The sequence below is a fragment of the Babylonia areolata genome, chromosome 1, assembly GCF_041734735.1.
Source record: "Babylonia areolata isolate BAREFJ2019XMU chromosome 1, ASM4173473v1, whole genome shotgun sequence".
NCBI classification, from domain to species: Eukaryota; Metazoa; Mollusca; class Gastropoda; order Neogastropoda; family Buccinidae; genus Babylonia; species Babylonia areolata.
The window spans coordinates 11,914,045-11,935,098 of record NC_134876.1 but is presented as its reverse complement, the minus strand read 5'-3'; the positions used below and the strand labels follow the sequence as shown (position 1 = coordinate 11,935,098).

The 21,054-nt window shown below is 40.9% G+C and overlaps 1 protein-coding gene across 2 annotated transcripts in view; it reads left to right on the top strand.

Moving 5' to 3' along the window:
* Positions 1-19,322: 19,322 nt before the first annotated feature.
* The window catches only part of LOC143279534 (3'-5' exoribonuclease HELZ2-like), a 65,764-nt gene continuing 64,032 nt past the window's right edge, over positions 19,323-21,054 (top strand). For both annotated transcript variants that reach the window (XM_076583612.1, XM_076583604.1), the window contains exons 1-2: positions 19,323-19,424; positions 20,528-20,628. In XM_076583612.1, the coding sequence (XP_076439727.1) occupies positions 20,555-20,628 (74 nt within the window). In that variant the 5' untranslated portion in view covers positions 19,323-19,424; positions 20,528-20,554. The remainder of the gene's footprint in view (positions 19,425-20,527; positions 20,629-21,054) is intronic.

The window sequence follows — 21,054 nt, the reverse complement described above, 5'->3', positions numbered from 1 at the left end:
TTATTTATTAGGGTTTTTTTGGTTTTGGGTTTGTTTGTTTTTTGTTGTTTTTTTTGGTTTTTTTCGATGCCTGACTAAGCGCGTTGGGTTACGCTGCTGGTCAGGCATCTGCTTGGCAGATGTTGTGTAGCGTATATGGATTTGACCGAACGCAGTGACGCCTCCTTGAACTACTGATACTGATACCGTGAAGTTGGGAAACATTCTTAACGATGAGCAAACTTAGCGCTGCAAAGTCCGCTCATGCAACCTACCCATGAAGAATCAAAGTAGGCGAATCTTAAAGTTCCGGGATGTTGGCTCGTTAATACTTCAGTTCATGGAGTAGCTTCGTATAATTGTTAATATTTGTAGATATTTCGTTGTTTTTCGTTGTCCGAAAACAGAGTCAGAAAGCGACGAAGGAAGTCAGGTGCACGAAATGGAGCAGCGAAAATATGAATCATATCAACGTCAGCTGTGATTGGAAGCTTGTTATCAAAACGTTCAATCTCGCATGTTCTGTTTCAGAGACTTTCAACGTAAAAAAAACAATCGATAGCAGAATCGAAGGTTGTTTTACTCGTTTCCAGACAAAGAAGTCGCAGGTTTTGTCCCCACACTAGGCCTGAACTTCTCCATTTCCATTCCATGTTCGGTTACGCTCTTTTTTGAGTACGCGCGTGCACGAGCACACAAACGTGCGCGCGCGCACACACACATACACACACACACGCACGCGCGCGCGCACACACACACACACACTCTCTCTCTCTCTCTCTCGTCTAAAATCACTTTATTGAACAGACGTTAAATTAATGACTAACCAACACACACACACACACACACACACACACACACACACACACACACACACAAACGTCTCTCTCTCTCTCTCTGTCTGTCTCCGCTCCTTCTCCTCCTCCTCCACTTCTACCTTCTCCTCTACCACCCATTTCCTCATGCTCCTTCTCCTCTTTCTCCCTTAATTAACCCGCTGTAATCAAAGCACAGGAAAACCAACAGACAAATGGGGTTCAACCTGTGCATGGCGAAATTTCCCATTTTTTAAAGTTTTTTTTTTTTTTTTTTTAGATAAAACCTTTATTCGGACAACCATGGAGTTCAAAACATTAAATCAGAAATAGAGACAGGAAATGACGTGTTTTACAGTTTCTGCATTTACCTTTATACGTCTAGATTATGTGCTCAGCTTTTTTTGCTTTTTTTTTTTCGTTCTTTCTTTCTTTCTTTTTTCAAACTCCGTTTGGATGTTTTACAACATATATTGAAAAAGCAGACAAAATTATTCCTGACTTATTTCTTTGGATAATTGTTTCTGTGTTGGAGGCATGAATAGACAGGAACTGTTTACCAGAGCCAAGCTTCCGGTAAAACAAGAATGGAGATTCTTTTCACAAGAAAGCATACAGTGATTACTTCAACGTGCCAACATTAAACACGCTGAATCCGTTCCTGCGGTTGAAAAAAAAAAACCGACAAAAATCAAACCTTCATGATAGAAGAAAGTGTGGCAAAAGGGAAAAAAAGGATTAAAACAAAATTAACCCCTTGACTGCTGCTGCTGAGGATGCTTGTCAGTAAATGTGTGTCGCCTCGCTGAGATATAGTTGAACAAATGCTTCAGGTTGTCAGTTATTCTTTGTTGAACTTCTTCCTTTTGGGACTGGATTGATTTTTTTCCAAATTGAATCAGTGGCGTCACTTTAAAAAATACACGCAGAGTAGTAAATACACTTCAAATGCATGTAACACTGATCTCATTTCACTACGCTTCGGTAGTTAAGGGGTTAACGACGAGAGGGTTCTGCTGACTCAGCTGTTGTCTGGCGTCCTCGGATATTTCTGCGACGAACAACATGTCCCAAACGGGCCTGAAGCAAGTATAACCCACACAGTGACAGACGAGATGCTAATCAAAGCGAACGGCACTGACATACACATACATTGTTTAATTTCTTTTTATCAAGAAAACTTTCAAAGCTGAGAGTTCAGTGGGAATGTTATGAACATCCATTGACGCTACAAAGGTGATTTTTGGTTATCTGTCTATCTATCTATCTATCTGTCTGTCTGTCTGTCTGTCTGTCTCTCTCTCTCTCTCTCTCTCTCTCTCTCTCTCTCTATATATATATATATATATATATATATATATTGAGTCACAGAGAACAGTTTTCCAGGTTATTTCGTGTTGATGAGTCAGCTCCGTAATAGTATCACAGAGAGCCAATTGACATCAATATGTGCTCGGATATTTGATTATTGGTATTTGATTTCAGCCCACTCACTCCTATTTGAAGGAACATGGCCTTTAATGCACACGTCATCCATACTTTATCTCTCCCCCTTTTCTCTCATTCATTCTGCCCCTGCCCCTCCCCCCCCCCCCCCCCCCCCCACACCCCCCCCCGCCCCTCTCTCACTTTCTGTCCCATATGCTTGTCTCCATATGTACAAGTCTACATCCCCATCCCTGTGTGTGTGTGTGTGTGTGCGCGCGCGCGCGCGCGTGTGTGTGTGTGTGTGAGTGTGTGCGTGCGTGTGTTTGTGTGTGCGTGTGTCAGTCTCTCCAACACGCGCAAACACACACACACACACACACACACACGCATGCACACACACACACACACACACACACACACACAAAATCCCCCCCCCCTCCCACCCCAGAGGAGATGGAGGGAGGATGGGAGGGAGAAGAGAATACATACGGGAGTACATACACGTCCGTCTCAGTTCAATCTGACGAGCCCTTTCCATTCTGCGGATTGTCTTGAGGAACTGGGCTGAGATAGATTGCTTCCGTCTGTCGGTCGACAGGGCCTCCGCTGGTCTGGTGAAAAAAAAAAATCAGGGCATGATCCCGGCTTTCCGACCATCCCCTCCCCTCCATGTCCCCCTCGCCCCACTTCCCATCCTCTCTCCACACACGCGCGCGCGCGCACGCACGCGCACACGCCGTCAGCGACACATACTCTCTCTCTCTCCCTCTCCCTCTTTCAAGTATTACGAAACAATTGCACAATTCCAAAGCGCTGATTACATGTAATAAATCATGGCGAGAATGCGTGATTAAGCTATTTACCTTATACATACATACATACATGACCCGATGGAAATGAAGAAAAATACGGTATGTGAATATGTAGAGTAGGTGAGCGAAGCTCGTGCTGTGCGGACGTGCGAAGCTTTGCTCTGCGTTATAACCGAGTCGTGAGATCGGCGTATAGCGTTTTGCTTCTGCGGCCTTTTTCACTGTCCTGTTTTGTTTTACAGCGTTTTCCTTTCCGTTTGGGCCAGCACTCGAGCACTGAGATTTCAGTCGGTTGAACTATGGCGGCGACATTCGCGACAGTCAATCCGATCTTCGTAAAACAGAAAGACATCCCTGATCTTGAAAATAACCGACCGACCGTTTTAGAAATTTGTATCGCGGCGGAGAGAACAGCGGGCCAATGATCCATTCTGGGCGCTCAGCATATCAGAGGCCTTTGGAGAATTTACCCAGCGACCAGAGAGGCACGGACGGAGATTCTTGTGAAAGGTCTCAGGCTGAGGGAGACGACCACCCAGGTATGCAATACCAACCCCTTTATCCTCCGGTCGGACACAGGTGAGGGGAAACCGACAACAAAAGTGTGAATAGACAATATCCCTATTTCAGTAGCGGACGCCGAAATAGAACATTCCCTGGCGCAGGTAGGCTGTGAATTCAGATCAAATGATAAAGATGGAAAGAGCTAGGAATGTTGACAACAGACTTACCAGATTCTTGACAGGACGCAGGTTTGTGTACATCACAGCGCCAACCAAACCTCTTGACACCGCACTTAAAGTCAACATATTTTCTGCCAAAATTTACCACAAGGAACAGAAATCTATCAAAAAAACAATCATCTGCTCACGCTGTTTACAACCCAACCACCACGTTTCTGAGTGCAAAAGTGAATGTCGTTTGCAGAGAATGTAAACAAACAGGACACAAAAAGGGTGATCCCTCCTGTCAGTTTAAAGACAGACAGACTGACAAACAAACAACCCAACGCCCTCATTACTCCCCGAAAAATGGTTCAGCTCCTGGCTGCGATGGACTAACAACCGAATTTATAAAATTCTTTTGAAATGAATTAAGCAAAATAATCACAAATTCTTTTAATGATTCATTTGATAGATAATTGGATAGACAGACTTCGTAGAATGCAAATTCAGATAAAAGAATGGAGTAAGAGAGATTTAAGTATTCACGGGAAAATTGTTATCATAAAGGCCTTTTTGATTAGTCAGCTTATACATGTAATGCAGTTAATTGGAATCCCAGAAAGAGTACTAAACCCAATCAATACCATGTTATATAAATTTGTTTGGCAAAGAAAGAGCTTTTGAAAAGGTGAAACGTAGAATAATGGTAGCTGAGTATGAGAAAGGAGGCGTTACAATGGTTAATGTAATAGAATTCCAGAAATGTTTAAATCTGCAGTGGGTTGGGAAATTATTTCATGCAACAGATAGGAATTGGAGCTTTATACCCAGATGGCATTTACATAAGATAGCTAGTAGCAAAGGAATTTTTTTTTGTAAACTGTCGATCAAAGCAGTTAAAAGAACTGGAAGAAATAGAGAACGATTTTTGGAAAGATCTTTTTACCACTTATCTTGATAATAAAACACAAACAAAAATGGAAGATGTAAATTACGAGAATTTTACAGACCAAATGTTATTCCACAATGAATTAATAAAATATAAAGGTAAACCACTTTACTTTCGACAATGGGTAAAAAAAGGGTATTGAGTATATAAAAGATATCATCAATATACATGTAAACAGAATACTTACATTAGAAGAAATCAGCAGGTTACTGGATACAAAAAAGACAAACACTATGTTCGAGTATTATGCTTTATATAATGCAATACCAAAAACATGGTTGAATTGGATACAGCAACATGCACCTGTCCACGAACCTGTCCAAACCATTCCATGTGATGCAAGCACTTATCACGCAAAACCGAAAGAAATCAAGAAAATGTTATCAAATCATACTACAGACAGAACAGTAATTGCACATGCTGCTGAATTTTGGAAGAGAAAATTAGATTTTGTATTTAATGATAATGTATAGGTTTTGTCAAGAGCAGCGACAAAGGAAGTTAGATTGCATGAACTACAATGGAAAATCAACCACAACATTTATCCTACAAACATAATTCTGCAGAAAATGAAAGTAACAGATACCAACAAATGTGATCATTGTACTGATGAAATTGACTTGCTTGAACATTTCTTCTTTTTCTGTCCTCCAGTAAAGATATTTTGGCAACATATTGAACATTTTCTTCATTGTAAAATTGGTGTTAGTATGAAATTCAGTGTCACAGATGTTTTATTTGGATTTCAAAATGATCTGTTGCCTCAAGAAAAATTAACAATTATTAACCATATCTTGCTGATAGGTAAAATGTCTATTAGTATTGTGCGAAAAACAAAGATGTTAGTCACTTCGTATTGTTTTTGAAAAAAAATTACATATTAGACGAAAATGTTTCCCTATGTTTTCATTGTGAGCCCCGAACAAATGCATTCACACACACACACACACACACACACACACACACACACACACACACACACACACACACACACACACACACACAATGTGAATACAAAAGACAGTGCCCATGAACAACATACAGCACACATTGATACACACCCATCAAACATTGAATGAATTGAAAAGTGTCCATCTGAAGAAAAACACGATAATTTTGACTGATGTACGCCTGATGTGTAGTCATATTTTTGTGTGTATGTGTGTGTTAGGTTGTACTTTTCATGTAGTTGAAGAGGTTAAAAGAAAGGAGAAGGGAAAAAACTGAAAAGAGAAAGGGAGAGAGAAGAAAAGAGAAAAGAAAAAAGGAAGATTGATACTAAGTTTGGTACACATAATTGTATGATTTATGATATGATATGATATTATATATCATATGATATTGTACGGATTCCTTCCATATTGTTGTCTTTTTTTTCTTGTCTTTTTTTTTTTAACAAGCCCCAAATCCGTAAATGAAAAGTTGTATTTATTCCATAAATGCTACTGATTACTATGACATAGTTATTATGGAGTGCCAAGTATTGGTTTGATTATTTCCATGTTGTTTAGTTGATTGTGTAATTTATATACAAAATAAAACGGTGGTCGACCCAAGAAAGTCCGGGTAAACCTTAAAAAGAAAAAAGAAAAAAAAGAATATGTAGAGTATGTGAATACACACACACACACACACACACACACACACACACACACACACACACACATATATATATATATATATAGAGAGAGAGAGAGAGAGAGAGAGAGAGAGAGAGAGAGAGAGAGATTATACCACGAAAACGAACGCCCAAAGATAAAAGGGAAATAAAGATTTGCTGATACTTTTTCCATGGTTCACTGTATTGACGAGTTCCTGAGAAACTAGAAAACGATGAGGTGAGGAGGGAGATGGGGTGGTTCAAATATCAGCTGAGGTAATATAATGCGAAGCTTTTGGTGTTTTGTTTCTGTTGTATTGTTTGAAACATTGAGATCGTTTGACTTTTAGACCTTGATGAAAACAATCGATTGTTGTTTTCAACTGTGTTTCATATTTCACACCCTATACTTTCTGAGCCACGCCCTGAAATGACCTCTTTGTGGTCGGATTGACTGTAAGCAGAAATATTTGATTTAATTTCTTCCTTAGCCAGCGCATAAAAATTCGTTTAAAATTGTCTTGACCTAGAACCACGTCAAGACCAACGTAGTGGATTATTTGTCAGTAAATATTAAAATTTTGCATCGATTATTTTTTCAGGTTGTGTTAAGATCTCTCTCTCTCTCTCTCTCTCTCTCTCTCCAGGTCTTACTCTCACAAACGCATGCATTTACGCCTCCTCCCCATCACACACACACACACACACACACACACACACACACACACCAGGTGTTTTGGGAAAAGAGAGACAGATAGAAACAGAGACAGCAAGACAGATAATTTGTCAGGCCGACTGGGCCGTGAAGGAAGTTTGTTCGGCAAATCAATAATCAAACAACCGCACAACAGCATCTATTCTTTCAGTGTTGAATCGAAATCTTAGGAAGGGCTACTCAAAAAAGCAAACAAACAAATGAATGAACGAATAAACAAACAAAAATGATAGATAAATAAATAAATACAAGAAAGCAAGCAAACATAACGATAGATAATAGATAACTTACGACTCGAGTTTCGTCGGAAATGACGACAGTGGCAATTTCCCGCCAAATAATTATTCCCAACAAAGAGAGACAATCAGCCGTGTACGGAGAGAGAGAAAGAGTGAGAGAGAGAGTTATCCAAACAACCGAGAAACAATAGAGAAACTGAGACGGGAAATGCGCACAGGACATTCGCACGGAAACAAAAGTGTCCCTATTCAAGAACAAAGGTTTGTAATGACATAATGATCTAAACTTTCCCGCTCAGAGAAAGAAAAAAAAAACCCATCCGTACTGACTCCACAACTAGAGGCTAGAACTTCTGAACCCAGTCACCAACACATTATAATTATGAATGATTACGGGTTCTCGTGTCAAAAGAGAAAGAAAACATGAAAATAAGAGGGAAAGTGTGACAAGTAACGGACATCACACTGACGAGGTTTAAAGTGTACGTTTAGACGACGTCATTTCGATCAGTCTTCCTCAGTTACAGAGGAACCCAGTATAATCCTGTCACTCATTTTCATTCTGCCTGCAATGGTCTGCCTCTTGATGAGCCATTTCCCAGCGTTCTTTTCCAGTCATAGTCTCATATCGATGTCTTATCTCTTGACTTGCTTAATCCTGGAATAGATTCTGGCTCTTTTTTTCTTTTTCTTTAATTTTTTTTTCACACAGTGTAAAACTGCAATGGTCTGCCCCCTTATGGGCTCCTTCCCAGCGTTCTTTTCCAGTCATCTCATATCGATGTCTTATCTCTGACTTACTTAATCCTTGTAGATTCTGGCTCTTCTATTTTTTTCGTTTTTTCTTTATTTTGTTTTAATTTATTCATTCTTTTTTTTTTCTTTTTACACACAGTGGTTAAGACCACAGCCTACTCGCGAAGGAAGAATGTTCACTTGTTAAGTTCCAGATTGAAATGCAAAGCTTTAGTCAGAACTGTGTCAGTTGGTTGATCGGTCGTCATGTCACCAACTGCTGATCAATCCCATCTAAAATTTAATGATTTAAGTTTCTTCTACCTCGCTTGCCAGAAAGGTATTTTTTCTCGCAGAGATTATTTGCGGGCTTACTGTGAATTTACGTATATGATGTGTATTTTGAAAGCTACAATATTCTCTCTCTCTCTCTCTCTCTCTCTCTCTCTCTCTCTCTCTCTCTCTCTCTCTCTCTCTGTGTGTGTGTGTGTGTGTGTGTGTGTGTGTGTGTGTGTGAAGTCAAGTCAAGTCAACGTTTTTATTCAAGATGGTAATTGAATAAGCAACAACTGCTTTTTTGCATCTAGATAATAGAAAATAAACAAAACAAATATAAATATAGATAAGAAAGAAAAGAAGAAAAAAAGAGGAGAAACATAGAAAAAAAAAGAAACATACATACTAGAATTGCGCGATAATGAAATACACAGTAGCATTCACATACCCCTTCATACAACACAAGTGAACTGCTGACCAAGTCTCCAAGTTTCCACCAGAGTATAGGAAGCTGGATTTATAAAGGTTATTTCTAGGTCTAGGTATACATAACATATGGTTGTGTCTGTGGTCATTAGTTTTAGAAGTTTCTGTTATCTTTTTGGGAGCGTTTCCATATATCATATTATGCATGCAAACAGCCCTGTTGAAAGGGACAGGTTGTCGTGGAAAGATAATACATTAAGTAGTTTATAATCAATATGGGTCAGGGAGCTCGACTTCAACAATGCTAATTTTAATGCTCTTTTATACATACGATGAATAAATAATAAAGTTTGTATTGCTGCAGTTGTTCCATAGAGTTGACGCATAATCGATAATTGGCAGAACATGTCCACAGAAAAAAAGATTTCGTGAATGAACGTCAAGGATCTTTTCTATTTTTGCTAACTGACGTATTTTGTTGGACAGACGTTTTACTAAGTCATATGGTCAGTCCAAGAGATATTTTTGTCAATAAAGACACCCAAAATCTTATGTGATTTTACCTCTTCAATTATGTTTACGCCTTGAAAAAGTGGTTTGAATATGTGTTTCATCCTTTGTCTTTTTTGTCTGCAGCTGCATACCTGCATTTAGTTTTCTGCGTGTTTAAGGACATGTGATTTAATTGTGTCCAGTCACTAAGTCCCTCAATGTTGTCTTGAAGATCATCTGTGAATGTGCATGCATCTGGATTGCTTAAATGAAATGAGGTGTCATCTGCGAACATTTCACATTTTACAAGTCATGGAACAAGGCAAGTCATTAACATAAATAGAAAACAATATTGGCCCTAAGATGGATCCCTGTGGTACTCCATAATTGATTTAAATTTTGAGGTTTGATTACTTGCTGCTACTAACTGTTTCCTGTCGGAAAGAACAGATTATATAAGATGGGTAAATTCCGGTGTTAAATTATAAACTTCTAATTTACGTATTAACAATGAATAGCTGATTACATCAAAGGCTTTTTCAAAATCAATAAAAAGAAGACCTGAAAATTCATTTTCATTAATGTTGTGCAAAATACTGTCAGTAAGTTTTATTAGAGCAGTGTGGTAAGAATGGTTTTCACGAAAACCAGACTGATCTTCGTGGATTAGACTGTTATTGACAAGATACGTATTCAAAGCTTTTTGCAAGTGTTTTTCGATAGGTTTTGATTGAACAGACAAGACAGAAATTGGTCTGTAGTTTGATGGATCAGAAGAATCACCTGATTTGTGGAGAGGAATGACTCTAACTTGCTTGAATTTCAAAGGAAAATATTTCTTATCGATACACAAATTGTATAGATAGCATATATTTATATATCATTATGTTCGTCGATTGATTCGGGAAGGAAACTCAGGTCGACCCTCTGACAAATCTTGGAATTCCACGAGGTGACTCCAAGTTATATAATTCGTCGCTGACAGCAAATCAGACATCTCGAAGACCTACGTAAGAAGCGGCGACGATAAGTTAACAGCCATACGAAGTAAACACAGAAATTGACATATGATCCTGTCACGATATTGTTGCCGGCGAAACATCACTGATTGTTCCGACTCCATGCGTGTGATGGGGAGGGGGGGGAGCTGTGTGGGTGGTGGGATGTTTCACACTCTCACCACTCTACCCGTAGTTGTCATCATTCACAGCTCACCAGAGATTGTAAATTATATCAGGTCTGTCAGAGCGCATGACCGGAAGCAGAGACGATTGTGGGACGCCTGGGATGAATGCGCCGCGTGACTATCGCCGCTTCAGTGACGGTCAGACCTCCCCGAGCTGACAAAGCGTGGCCATGTTAGCCGTACTGATCATTATTCTGGTTGACTGGTTTTTGTTTGGTTGGCAGAGTCGGAGTAGCGAGATATATTTTGACGCAAGAGAAAGATTGCAGAAGACAGAAATAAAGAGGAGCTGATTGCAAAGCGATCGATATGACCTGAAACACAAGAAATTCGATAGTGCACAGCTATGGTTTTTCCCTACCCATTCCATTTTCCTTTCTCCGTCCACCTTCCTTCCCATTCTGGATCTTCTCCTACCCCCTCTGAATATCTGCTCACTTCTCTGTTCATCCTCGCCTCCTTTTACTGATCATTGATACTCATAATCTTCTTAAGCTTTTCTTTTACCTCTGCTGTCATTTCCAACTGGTGGTGGTGTGTGTCCATCGAGATCGATGATGACCATCGTTGTCATCCAGCTGGGGGATGGGGGGAGGGTGGTGGTGGGGGGTGAGGGGGTTGCTCATGAGTCTATCTGTGAATGCGCAGATGGCTGAATAGTCCAATCTGCGCACGAAATGTTCGCTGACAGTTGGGGCAGACAAAGACAGGCATATCATTGTCAGGGAGCTTGTTTGCCCGTGACTTTCTGGCCTGCCTATTCTGAACAGCTGCAACAGTCCTGTTGGCCTCGCACAACTTGGCGCCTTTGTGCACAGCAGCGCGTCATTTGTCACGGTCCATTGCAGATTCCTCCCAGGAGTCAGGGTTGATGTCAAACGCTTTCAGAGAGACTTTCAGAGTATCTCTGAAGCGCTTCTTCTGGCCTCCATGTGATCTCTTCCCGTGTTGCAGCTCGCCATAGAAGAGCCTTTTGGGCAGCTGATAGTCTGGCATGTGCGCCACGTGTCCAGCCCAGCGAAGCTGGGACTGCATCAGGATGGTGAAGATGCTGGGAAGGGTGGCTTTTGCAAGCACCTCCGTGTCTGGGGTCCTGTCTTGCCACTTGATGTTCAGTAGCTTCCTGAGGCACGTTGTGTGGAAGTGGTTCAGCTTCTTGGCGTGTCGTTGGTACACTGTCCAAGTTTCGCAGGCGTACATTAGTGTGGGGAGAACTACTGCTCTGTAGACCTTTAGCTTGGTCTCGAGACCAATGCCTCTTCTGTTCCAGACTTTTGCATAGAGTCTGCCAAAGGTCGCGCTTGCTCTTGCAATCCTGACGTTCACTTCATCGTCGATGGTCGCATTTCGTGACAGTGTGCTGCCAAGGTATGTGAACCGCTCCACCGCACTGAGTATCTGATCGTTGACTGTGATGTTGGGCTCAACGTGGGGTTTCCCTGGGGGTGGCTGATGGATAACTTCAGTTTTCTTCGTGCTGATGGTAAGGCCGAAGTTCCTGCTGGCAGTGGCAAACTTGACGCTGAGTTGCATGTCAGCTTCAGATCCAGCGTTGAGGGCACAATCATCAGCAAACAAAAAGTCTCTGATGATGTCTGTCATGACCTTGGTTTTTGCTTGAAGCCTTCTGAGGTTAAACAGCTTGCCATCTGTTCGGTACTTTAGGCTGATTCCAACATCGCCATCTCTGAAGGCATCATTAGTTCCAACTAACACAGTCCCTGAAGACAGACCTATGGTCTGAAACGTTGGACATCTCTTGTCAAAAGTGTCTTATTTTACAACCCCCAGTTTTTATAAAAATTTCTCCATTAAAATTTTGTTGGGGATGTTTGTCTTCCATGCAACTGTCCTCTCCCTCCTCCCATGTTTCTATTTCCTTCCTTCCTTCCATGGAGTGACCACAATCAAACGTTGATTATTCTCTCCCTCCCTCCCTCCCTCCCTCTCTCTCTCTCTCTCTCTCTCTGGGGGAGCGGAGGCGTGAATGCATGCGTGTGTGAGAGTGAGTGAGACCTGGAGAGAGAGAGAGAGATCTTAACAAAGGTTAAACACTATTCGATGCAGAATTTTAATTTTCATTGACAAATAATCGACTATTTTGGTCTTCACGTGGCTGTAGGTCACGGCACAAGTTCATTTGTAATATCTCCTTATTATCTTATATAGTAGTTTAGTACCCATGCAGTCGGTCAGTGCTTTTAGGGGCCGAGCAGCACTTGGCCTCCGTGACCCTGAAATGGTCAGGTTTTTTGTCGGCACTGCAAAAATGAACGTGTTGAGTTGTGAAAGGGCAATATGAACACGTTTTGTGAAGCATTTTCTGTGGCTCTGTTTATATTCCACAGACATTAACAAGTCTTTTTTGTTTGTCAAGTTGTTGTGTGCGGTTTTGTTTTGGAGTGGTTGTGTTGGTGGTGGTGGTGGTGGTGGTGGTAATTTTTGTCTCAGGGACAGGCATACACTCAAACATGAACTTGTACGATTTCTTTTTGTAACAAAGCTGGCATGAGAATTTGTTTTTCTTCCGCATAAACTGAATTCACCGGCCAAACGCGATTTCACGAATCAGTTGATGTTTAATAAATTGATTATATAAGATTTTTTTTTTTAATCAACTGATCGATCTGATTAAAGTGTGTTCGTATGTGTGTGGGTGGTGGATAAGTGGTTTCGCTTTCCAAAAAGAAGCGTCAAAAATCAGTCAAGCAAATCAAATCAAAATTGCTTTAACTTGCGCTGGGGGTGGAGGGGGGAGAGGCGGGAGAGGGGTGGTTTAGGAGTGAGGCGTGAGTTTATCTCTTATTAACGCGCTAATGTTAGCCATTTTGTTGGGGGCGTGGGGGGAGGGAAGGGGGGGTAGGAGGGGGTTAAAATGCACAGCAAGCGACATTCACTGTGAAGAGATGACCAGACGTGTGTGTGTGTGTGTGTGTGTGTGTGTGTGTGTGTGTGTGTGTGTGTGTGTGTGTGTGTGTATGTGTGTGTGTGTGTGTGTGTGTGTGCCTACGCAGGTGAGAGAGAGCACACAGTAAATGATTTGATTGATATGTATGTACAAAACACTTGTTTTGGGGTCGTTTTTTTTCCCAAATCATAATTATGATAATTATATATATGCATCTTTATGATTCCAATTAATGAATTGGAAATAATTTCTAACCTATATCAATCCTCCGGGTGGGTGTGTTTCTTTACTGCAGTGTTTGAACATTAAGGTGGGTTTTTTTTAATGAATATATATATATATATATATATATATATATATATATATATATATATATATATATATATACACTTGTCTTCACACAAATCAAAGACTTCTATTTTCTGAATAACATTTCTTCTTTTTAGGGGACTGAGAGGCCAATAAAATGAGAAATAACATGAAATACACACTAGTGCTTGAATGTACCGGTGTACGTTCCACAAGAAACCACTGTGACATGCTCTAAAACCCCAAACCAACGACTGATCAGAATGGCGGTGTTGAACTTCCGTTCGTGGAAGCACGGTGGCAGAACTGATGGCTAAGACGATCAGCTGCCAATATAGAGTCCGTGAGGGTGTGGGTTCGAATCCCACTCTCGCCCTTTTTCCAAAGTCTGACTGGAAAATCAAACTTAGCGTCTAGCCATTCGGATGAGACGATAAATCGAGGTCCTCTGTGCAGCACGCACCTCACGCACTGAAAAATAACCCATGGCAACGAGAGTGTTGTCTCATAATCTGCCAAATTCTGTAGAAGAACTCAACTTTGATAGGCCAGTACACACACACACACACACACACACACACACACACACACACACACACACACACACATATATATATATATATATAATATACATAAATTATATATATATATATATATACATGTGTGTGTGTGTGTGTGTGTGTGTGTGTGTGTGTGTGTGTGTGTACTGCACTCAAGGCCTGACAAAGCGCGTTTGGTTATGCTGCTGGTCAGGCATCAGCTTAGCAGATGTGGTGTAGCGTATAAGGATTTGTCCGAACGCAGTGACGCCTGATTGAAAAACTGAAACTGAAACTCGTTTAGAATGCCGATCCTTACTAGCCAGAGCTAAAAATAGCATTATGGGATTTCCCTTTACTCACGAGGTGCGTGCGCACCGATCGTGCAGTTGCGAATGACAAATCTGCTTTAATTTTCGTCTTCTAATATAATTATCCGTCTTGTTACCGACTTTGTCGAAATAATCCAATGAGAGCACAATAAAGTGTACTGGATTCATTGTTACAGTTCAAAACCATGAAGGCGATATTCAGAGTGATCTTTAGAAATTACTGATGTGGTCAAATTATAAATGAAAAAAATTCATATGTATGGAATTAATATTTTAATGTATCAAAATGATGTTTCATTTCAATCACAGCATTGTCCTATGACCAAAATTTCCAATTTTTAGAGATTTAAAAAAAAAAATGAAAGTGGTGATGATATGATTTTGAGTCTGCCCTGTCACTGTTCCAATATTTCTGTACTGTGTCACTACTCCTATTCATGCTTGGTTGCTAAATGATTGAGTTACAAAAGTGATTCATGTTCTACGATGTCAGTCGGTTGTAAATCTGTACTGCCGGACACCGAGTTAGAAAAAAGAGTATGCTTAACCTAATTCTAAGGTAGTCAAGAATTACGTTTTGTTATTTTCCAGGTCACTTCAACCGCTGGTGTGCGTGTCGTGTGCGTGCGTGCCGAGCGTTTCATTGCGTGCGTGCGTGTGTGTCACGGGCAGTGTGTGCCGGTGTGTGTGTGTGTGTGTGTGTGTTTGCCAGTGTGTGTGTGCGTGTGTGTGTGTGTGTGTGTGTGTGTGTGACAGTGAGAGACGCCGCCGTGAGAGAGAGAGAGAGAGAGAGAGAGAGAGAGAGAGAGCTTGATTTGTGAATCCGATGATAACACCCTTAACAACAACAACAACGTGGGATAATAACCTTTTCGGGCTTACAGACACTGAAACACATTTAGACTACGAATTTACACTCAGTGTACAAAATGTATACACTGTGTAACTTTGTCGCAGTGTGAACCCGCTTTGTTCGCCGGCCGTGTAAAGTCGTCCAGGTAAAGTGGATACGATGTAAATTCACCTCCGTATCAAACTTTGTCAAGTGTGTCAGTCTTAATTTTATCTTTGTACCTGGTGTAAATTCATCTCAGTTATAATGCAATCTTTGTTGCAGAGTCATTCTTCCATTTTAGCACGTGGTGTAAACTCGTCACGCGTGCATATTCCGTGTCTATTTACTGGAAGATGGCAAGTTTGCCAAAGATTCGTACCCGTGGCTGTTTATCATAAAAAAACAAAAAGTGTTCCTACGTATCCTTTGTCGGTTGTTCATAGTTGTATTTTCCAGTAACGCCGCACGTGAAATATTTGAGAAAATTATGTTTATTTATTTCTGAACGTCGTCAGTTGTGCATGTGACTGAACTTGATAGTTTCAGCCTCTCTCTCTCCCACTCCCCACCCTCTCTCTCTCTCGATCTCTGTGTGTGTGTGTGTGTGTGTGTGTGTGTGTGTGTGTGTGTGTGTGTGTGTGTGTGTGTGTGTGTGTGTGTGTGTGTGTGTGTGTGTGTGTGTGTGTGAATGCCGGTGTGTGTGTGTGTGTGTGTGTGTGTGTGTGTGTGTGTGTGTGTGTGTGTGTGTGTGCGTGCAGTGCGTGCGTGCATGCCGCGTGTCAGTTTGAACCACCCCACTGTTATACAAGGAGCCCAAAACCATAAAATAAAACTGAAAGGACAGGAGAAATGGTGTACTATAAACAAGAAGTTCGGTCAAGAAATGAAGAATTTGAAGGAAAGCTGGATTGAACAGCAATATGAACACATTGATAGTAAAACCTCAGTTGACAGCAAGGACACCAACTGAGAAAAAAGACTTTACGGTAAAAGACTGAACGAAACAGAAGTACTGAAAATTGAGTCGTCACCATCCAGAACAAAGACAGCAACTGTCTCGCACCGGAACAATACATTCTAAAAAGATGGACTGAGAACTGCTCTGGCTTCTACGACCAGCAGAACAAAGGGAGACCCAAATGTACAAAGAGTGCAAGATTTATCAAACGAGGATGACTTCCCAATAGTCCGGGAATATGTTGCAACAGCAGTGAAGTCGCTAAAACATGGCGGAGATGCAGCACTGAATTAACAGCCTAACTGCCGTCTGCGACAAAATCTAGCACACAGGCGAATGGCCCACGCCACTGAACCCAATCATTTATCATCACCCAGCTCCCCAAGAAAGGAAACTTCATATTTCCACCGTGAGCACTGTCAGAACTATCGCACCATCAGTTTGGTTGATCAACCATGCTAGCAAAGCAATGCTCAAAATCTTTCTAAACAGATTACAACTGCAAGCAGATAACACTTCATTGCCGCTGAAGAGCAAGCAGAAGTTCTATCGAGTCGAATAAAACAAAACAACAAACAAAAACTGACACTTCAACACCAAATGGAATTCTACCACGTCTTCATAGACTTCAAGAATGCGTTTGATAGAGTCTGATAGGAAGCACGATGAGCCACAATGAAAAAATCTAACATTGGACAAAAGCTTATCAACACCATCAAGCACTGGTCGAACTATTGAACTATACTCCAAAACTACGACCAGTGCGGTGTTAATGAATATTATATAGTTCTACTGGAGAGTGGCCAACATATTCCTACACATCATTATTGACACGCTCGAAGATTATGTCAGTACAGTCAGCATTGGATGAAGGACCGTCACGAATCTTCGCATCGCAGACGACTCGGACATCGCCGACGGCTTGGCAGGTAGCAAGCACTAAGAACTCACCCAGCTTCGGAAAGACTGCATGGGTGAAACATCAAAAACATCAGTATGGCATGGAAACCAGTGCTGAAAGGCCCAAGTTGACTGTGAGCCACAACTTTAATTACATCATCACTGCTGATATAATTGTCCAGGGACAGTTTCAGTTTCAGTACCTCAAGGGGGCGTCACTGCGTTCGGACAAATCCATATACGCTACACCACATCTGCCAAGCAAATGCCTGACCAGCAGCGTAACCCAACGCGCTTAGTCAGGCCTTGAGAAAAAAAAGAAAAGAAAAAAAAGAAAGGTGAATAAATAATAGATAAGCTTACATAAATAAATAAATAAATAATTATAATATAAAAAGGTAGTAGTAATAATAATAATAATGATAATAATAATAAATAAATAAATAAATAAATAAGACAACAATGATGATAAATAAGCAAATAAATGTAAAACATGAAGACACACATTCACACATACACCCACACATGCATAACAGATATGCACCAAACATGCAGTTTCATAGATATGAAAGCACAGTTAAATACATATAAACGTACATGAGCACCAACACACACACACACACACACACACACAGATGAACACTTACTTGTACAAGCACACACACATATGCCCATATCTCCCACCCCCAACCCCACACACATATATACAAAGATATATATATATATATATATATATATATATACGTTCCAATATCCTGTTGCTCCCACAGTGTAGGCATGCATACACTCACATACCTCATCCTCTACTCCCCCTCCCCCCTCCGCACCCCCACCTCCCCCCCTCACACACACACACACACACCGACACACACACACACACACACACACACACACGCACGTGCACAGAACTCTCCTGACACTTGTGTACACTTACACTCTCGCGCATGCACAAACGCACTCAAAAATACAGACCCACACATGCACACAAATACACACATACACGCACGCACAGAGGCTGCCACTGACTGGCCGCAAGAGGGATGGGAAAAGATCTCTGATGCCAACTTGAGAACGTGGCGTCTGGTGTGTTGCTCAGTCTATTGTATTTGGAAAAGCCCACAGAGACTCTGTTCCGTTTTGAAGAAATTTACGCAATGTTGGTTTGGAAATGACGCCGATATTTGTTTGATTTGCAAAGCATCGTGCTCTACCTTTCATGTTGGACTTACGGCCGCTCCCTCTCTTTGCTTTTATTTCTTTGAGGCGATCGACGGTGTGATGGCCTTGTACCTGTTCTTTTTGATATTCTTTGACTTTTCTGAGGATTTCCGATTTACCTAGATGTAGGCCGCTCGTTGGTGTTGCGTTACCAGCAAGTCTGTCAGCTCGCTCATTTCCCTTAACACCTGCGTGTCCCGGGCAGTATGACCATGTGAGTTTTTTAATCTGAAAGTTGCGCATTGCCTTATGCCACTCTGGGCTTCCCATTCCGTTTTCAATTTTCTGTATGAGGTTCATTGAGTCGGTTAGAATCATGGCATGTTGGTTTCCGGGCGTATGGATGGACGATAGCCACTGGAGGGCATGTGTCACAGCTTCAACTTCCATCGTTAGGCTGGAGGTTGTGACTTTGTAGGCAGCATTCTCTTCCCTGTTTTTCCATTTTGTTTCGCAGTGAATCCCCAGGGACACTGAGGGACAGGGGCAGGGACAGAATCCCAGGGACAGAATCCCAGGGACAGAAGCTAGGAACTGTTCAAGAGTTCACCTCAGTAGGATCCATTAACAGCAATGCGGAAGGCATCTCCAAACCTGAAATCCTCTCAAGGGTAGCGAAGACAACATCAGCACTGCCTAAACTGAAACCTACATGGAATAACAGCAACATCTCCACGAAACACAAGATCAGACTCATGCGTACAATGGTACAAGGTCCATTTTCCTGTATGCATGCGAGACATGGTCCCACCGTCACTGCAGTCCGGACTGTTTTAGAAAGAAGAGTTAAAACAATGGAAATGATGTGTTATCGCCAGATAATAAACATAAGTTACCCTGATCACATCACCAGCGAGCAAGTGCGCCAAACCATCAAGCAGCACATTGGACTTTATGATGATCTGCTGACGTTAGTTAAGGTTGTCGTGCAGTTCGGAAAATATACGGTTTTTTTGTTTAAAGTTCGGAAAATAGGCGTCATTTCAGGAACCGTCACTCTATGTCACGGATGTGGAGCCATTGATAATGGCGTCTTGTGCTTGACGAACCGCATGTGACAGAAGCGACGAGTTACTGAAGAATGACAAGCAGAGATACTTTTTAGAAGGTAGATATGTATATAATATTTTGAAGTACATAAAGTATTTGCTGGTAGATTTTTCTTATAAATGTTTTAAAACTCCTTTCTTGATCATAAACAACATGATCTTATTTTTTGAAAACAAGTTTTGTATTTTTCAAAATTAAGTCGCAACAGAGTCATTCTTTCAGTGAAGTGAATCGGGTTTTTCTTTACGTCCGTTTTCCTAACTCGAGACTGACTCTGGTAAGATCAGTGAGTCGGACTCGACTCATCACAGTCTATCATTGATTCAAGATTGTATCGAACACGGTTTGTGAGTGAAGTAAGTGGGTGACGTCGAAGGAACAACAGAGACCACTTGTGAGTTACTTTACTCGTACCAGGAAAATAGAGATGATCCATGAGTCAAGATAAAACACATTCATGATATAGCCAAAAGTAAACCATTCTGATTTTTTTGTAATGGCTGATCAGTTTTAATTGTGGCCGGCGCTGGGCATCGATACTCGATCGATGTGCAGCGAACAGCTCGACATTGGTCCCGAATAATCAAGGGATGTAACATACAATTCTCGGTCATTGAAAGTCTGTGCAGACCTTTCTTGATTCTTGAGTTTGTTTCCGCTTCTGCCCTGCATGAACTTTCATAAAAAGTATAATGGCTGATAGAACCATGTACAGAAAAGTCCAGCCTGGACTCTTGATCCACAGATGGGTCACGTGACCCACAGCACCTCCTCCTGACTCTGTATTTACCAAATCTCCCACAAAAATTACCAGTGAACTTCCACTAATTTTTTTCATTTACTATGTAATGATTACGTATGTTGTTCAATCAATCAATGACATTTTGGTTGGGATCTCACGAAGAACTGAGCTTCATATCGATTGAAGATCGATGCCCAGCAACTTCATTTAATTATTCATTGCTTGTTAAGTTGCTACTGTGATAAACTATCATAAACTACCACAGCACAATCAACCCAAAGCTGTCTTGATTGACATCTGACATTAAACAGTTGAAAATAACATACTATATCATATGGCATTTTCATATTGATGAATTTGATCCTGATTACTATAGAATTCTAACTTTAAGTTTAATGATTTTGCTGCTGATTTTCCAGAAACAGAAGTTGTAGACAAGTGAGAATATGGCATCAGCAAGTGATGCTGAGACAAGGAAACTACGAGTGGGTCGACTGAAATCCTTTCAAAAAGATTTAAGGTAATGTGTGTGTGTCTGTGTCTGTGTACTTTTATCTTTTTCACCCAGTTACTACTGTATGATTATTTTTTACGCTGGAAAGCATTTTGGAGGAATAAGTTAAATCTTGTATGTAAATGTGCAAAACTGATGAATTTCTATTCAGTCTAATATCATCATCTTAGATGAACAGACTATAAATAAATAAACGAAACGGAATGATGATGAATTTCTCAAATATTATCTCAGTTTTAGTCTAATGCTGTAAAGGATTGAAGGTAGAGATTCTCTTCATTTAAACTTGTTAAAGAGAAGCTTTAGAAGTAGAAATAGTGAACAACTGTGACCTTTGACATACACATGCTACAGTATAAAACTATAATGATTATGGTATACAGCAATTTGTAAAATATATTCAGAAAGCTACACTCACTCAGACATTATTGG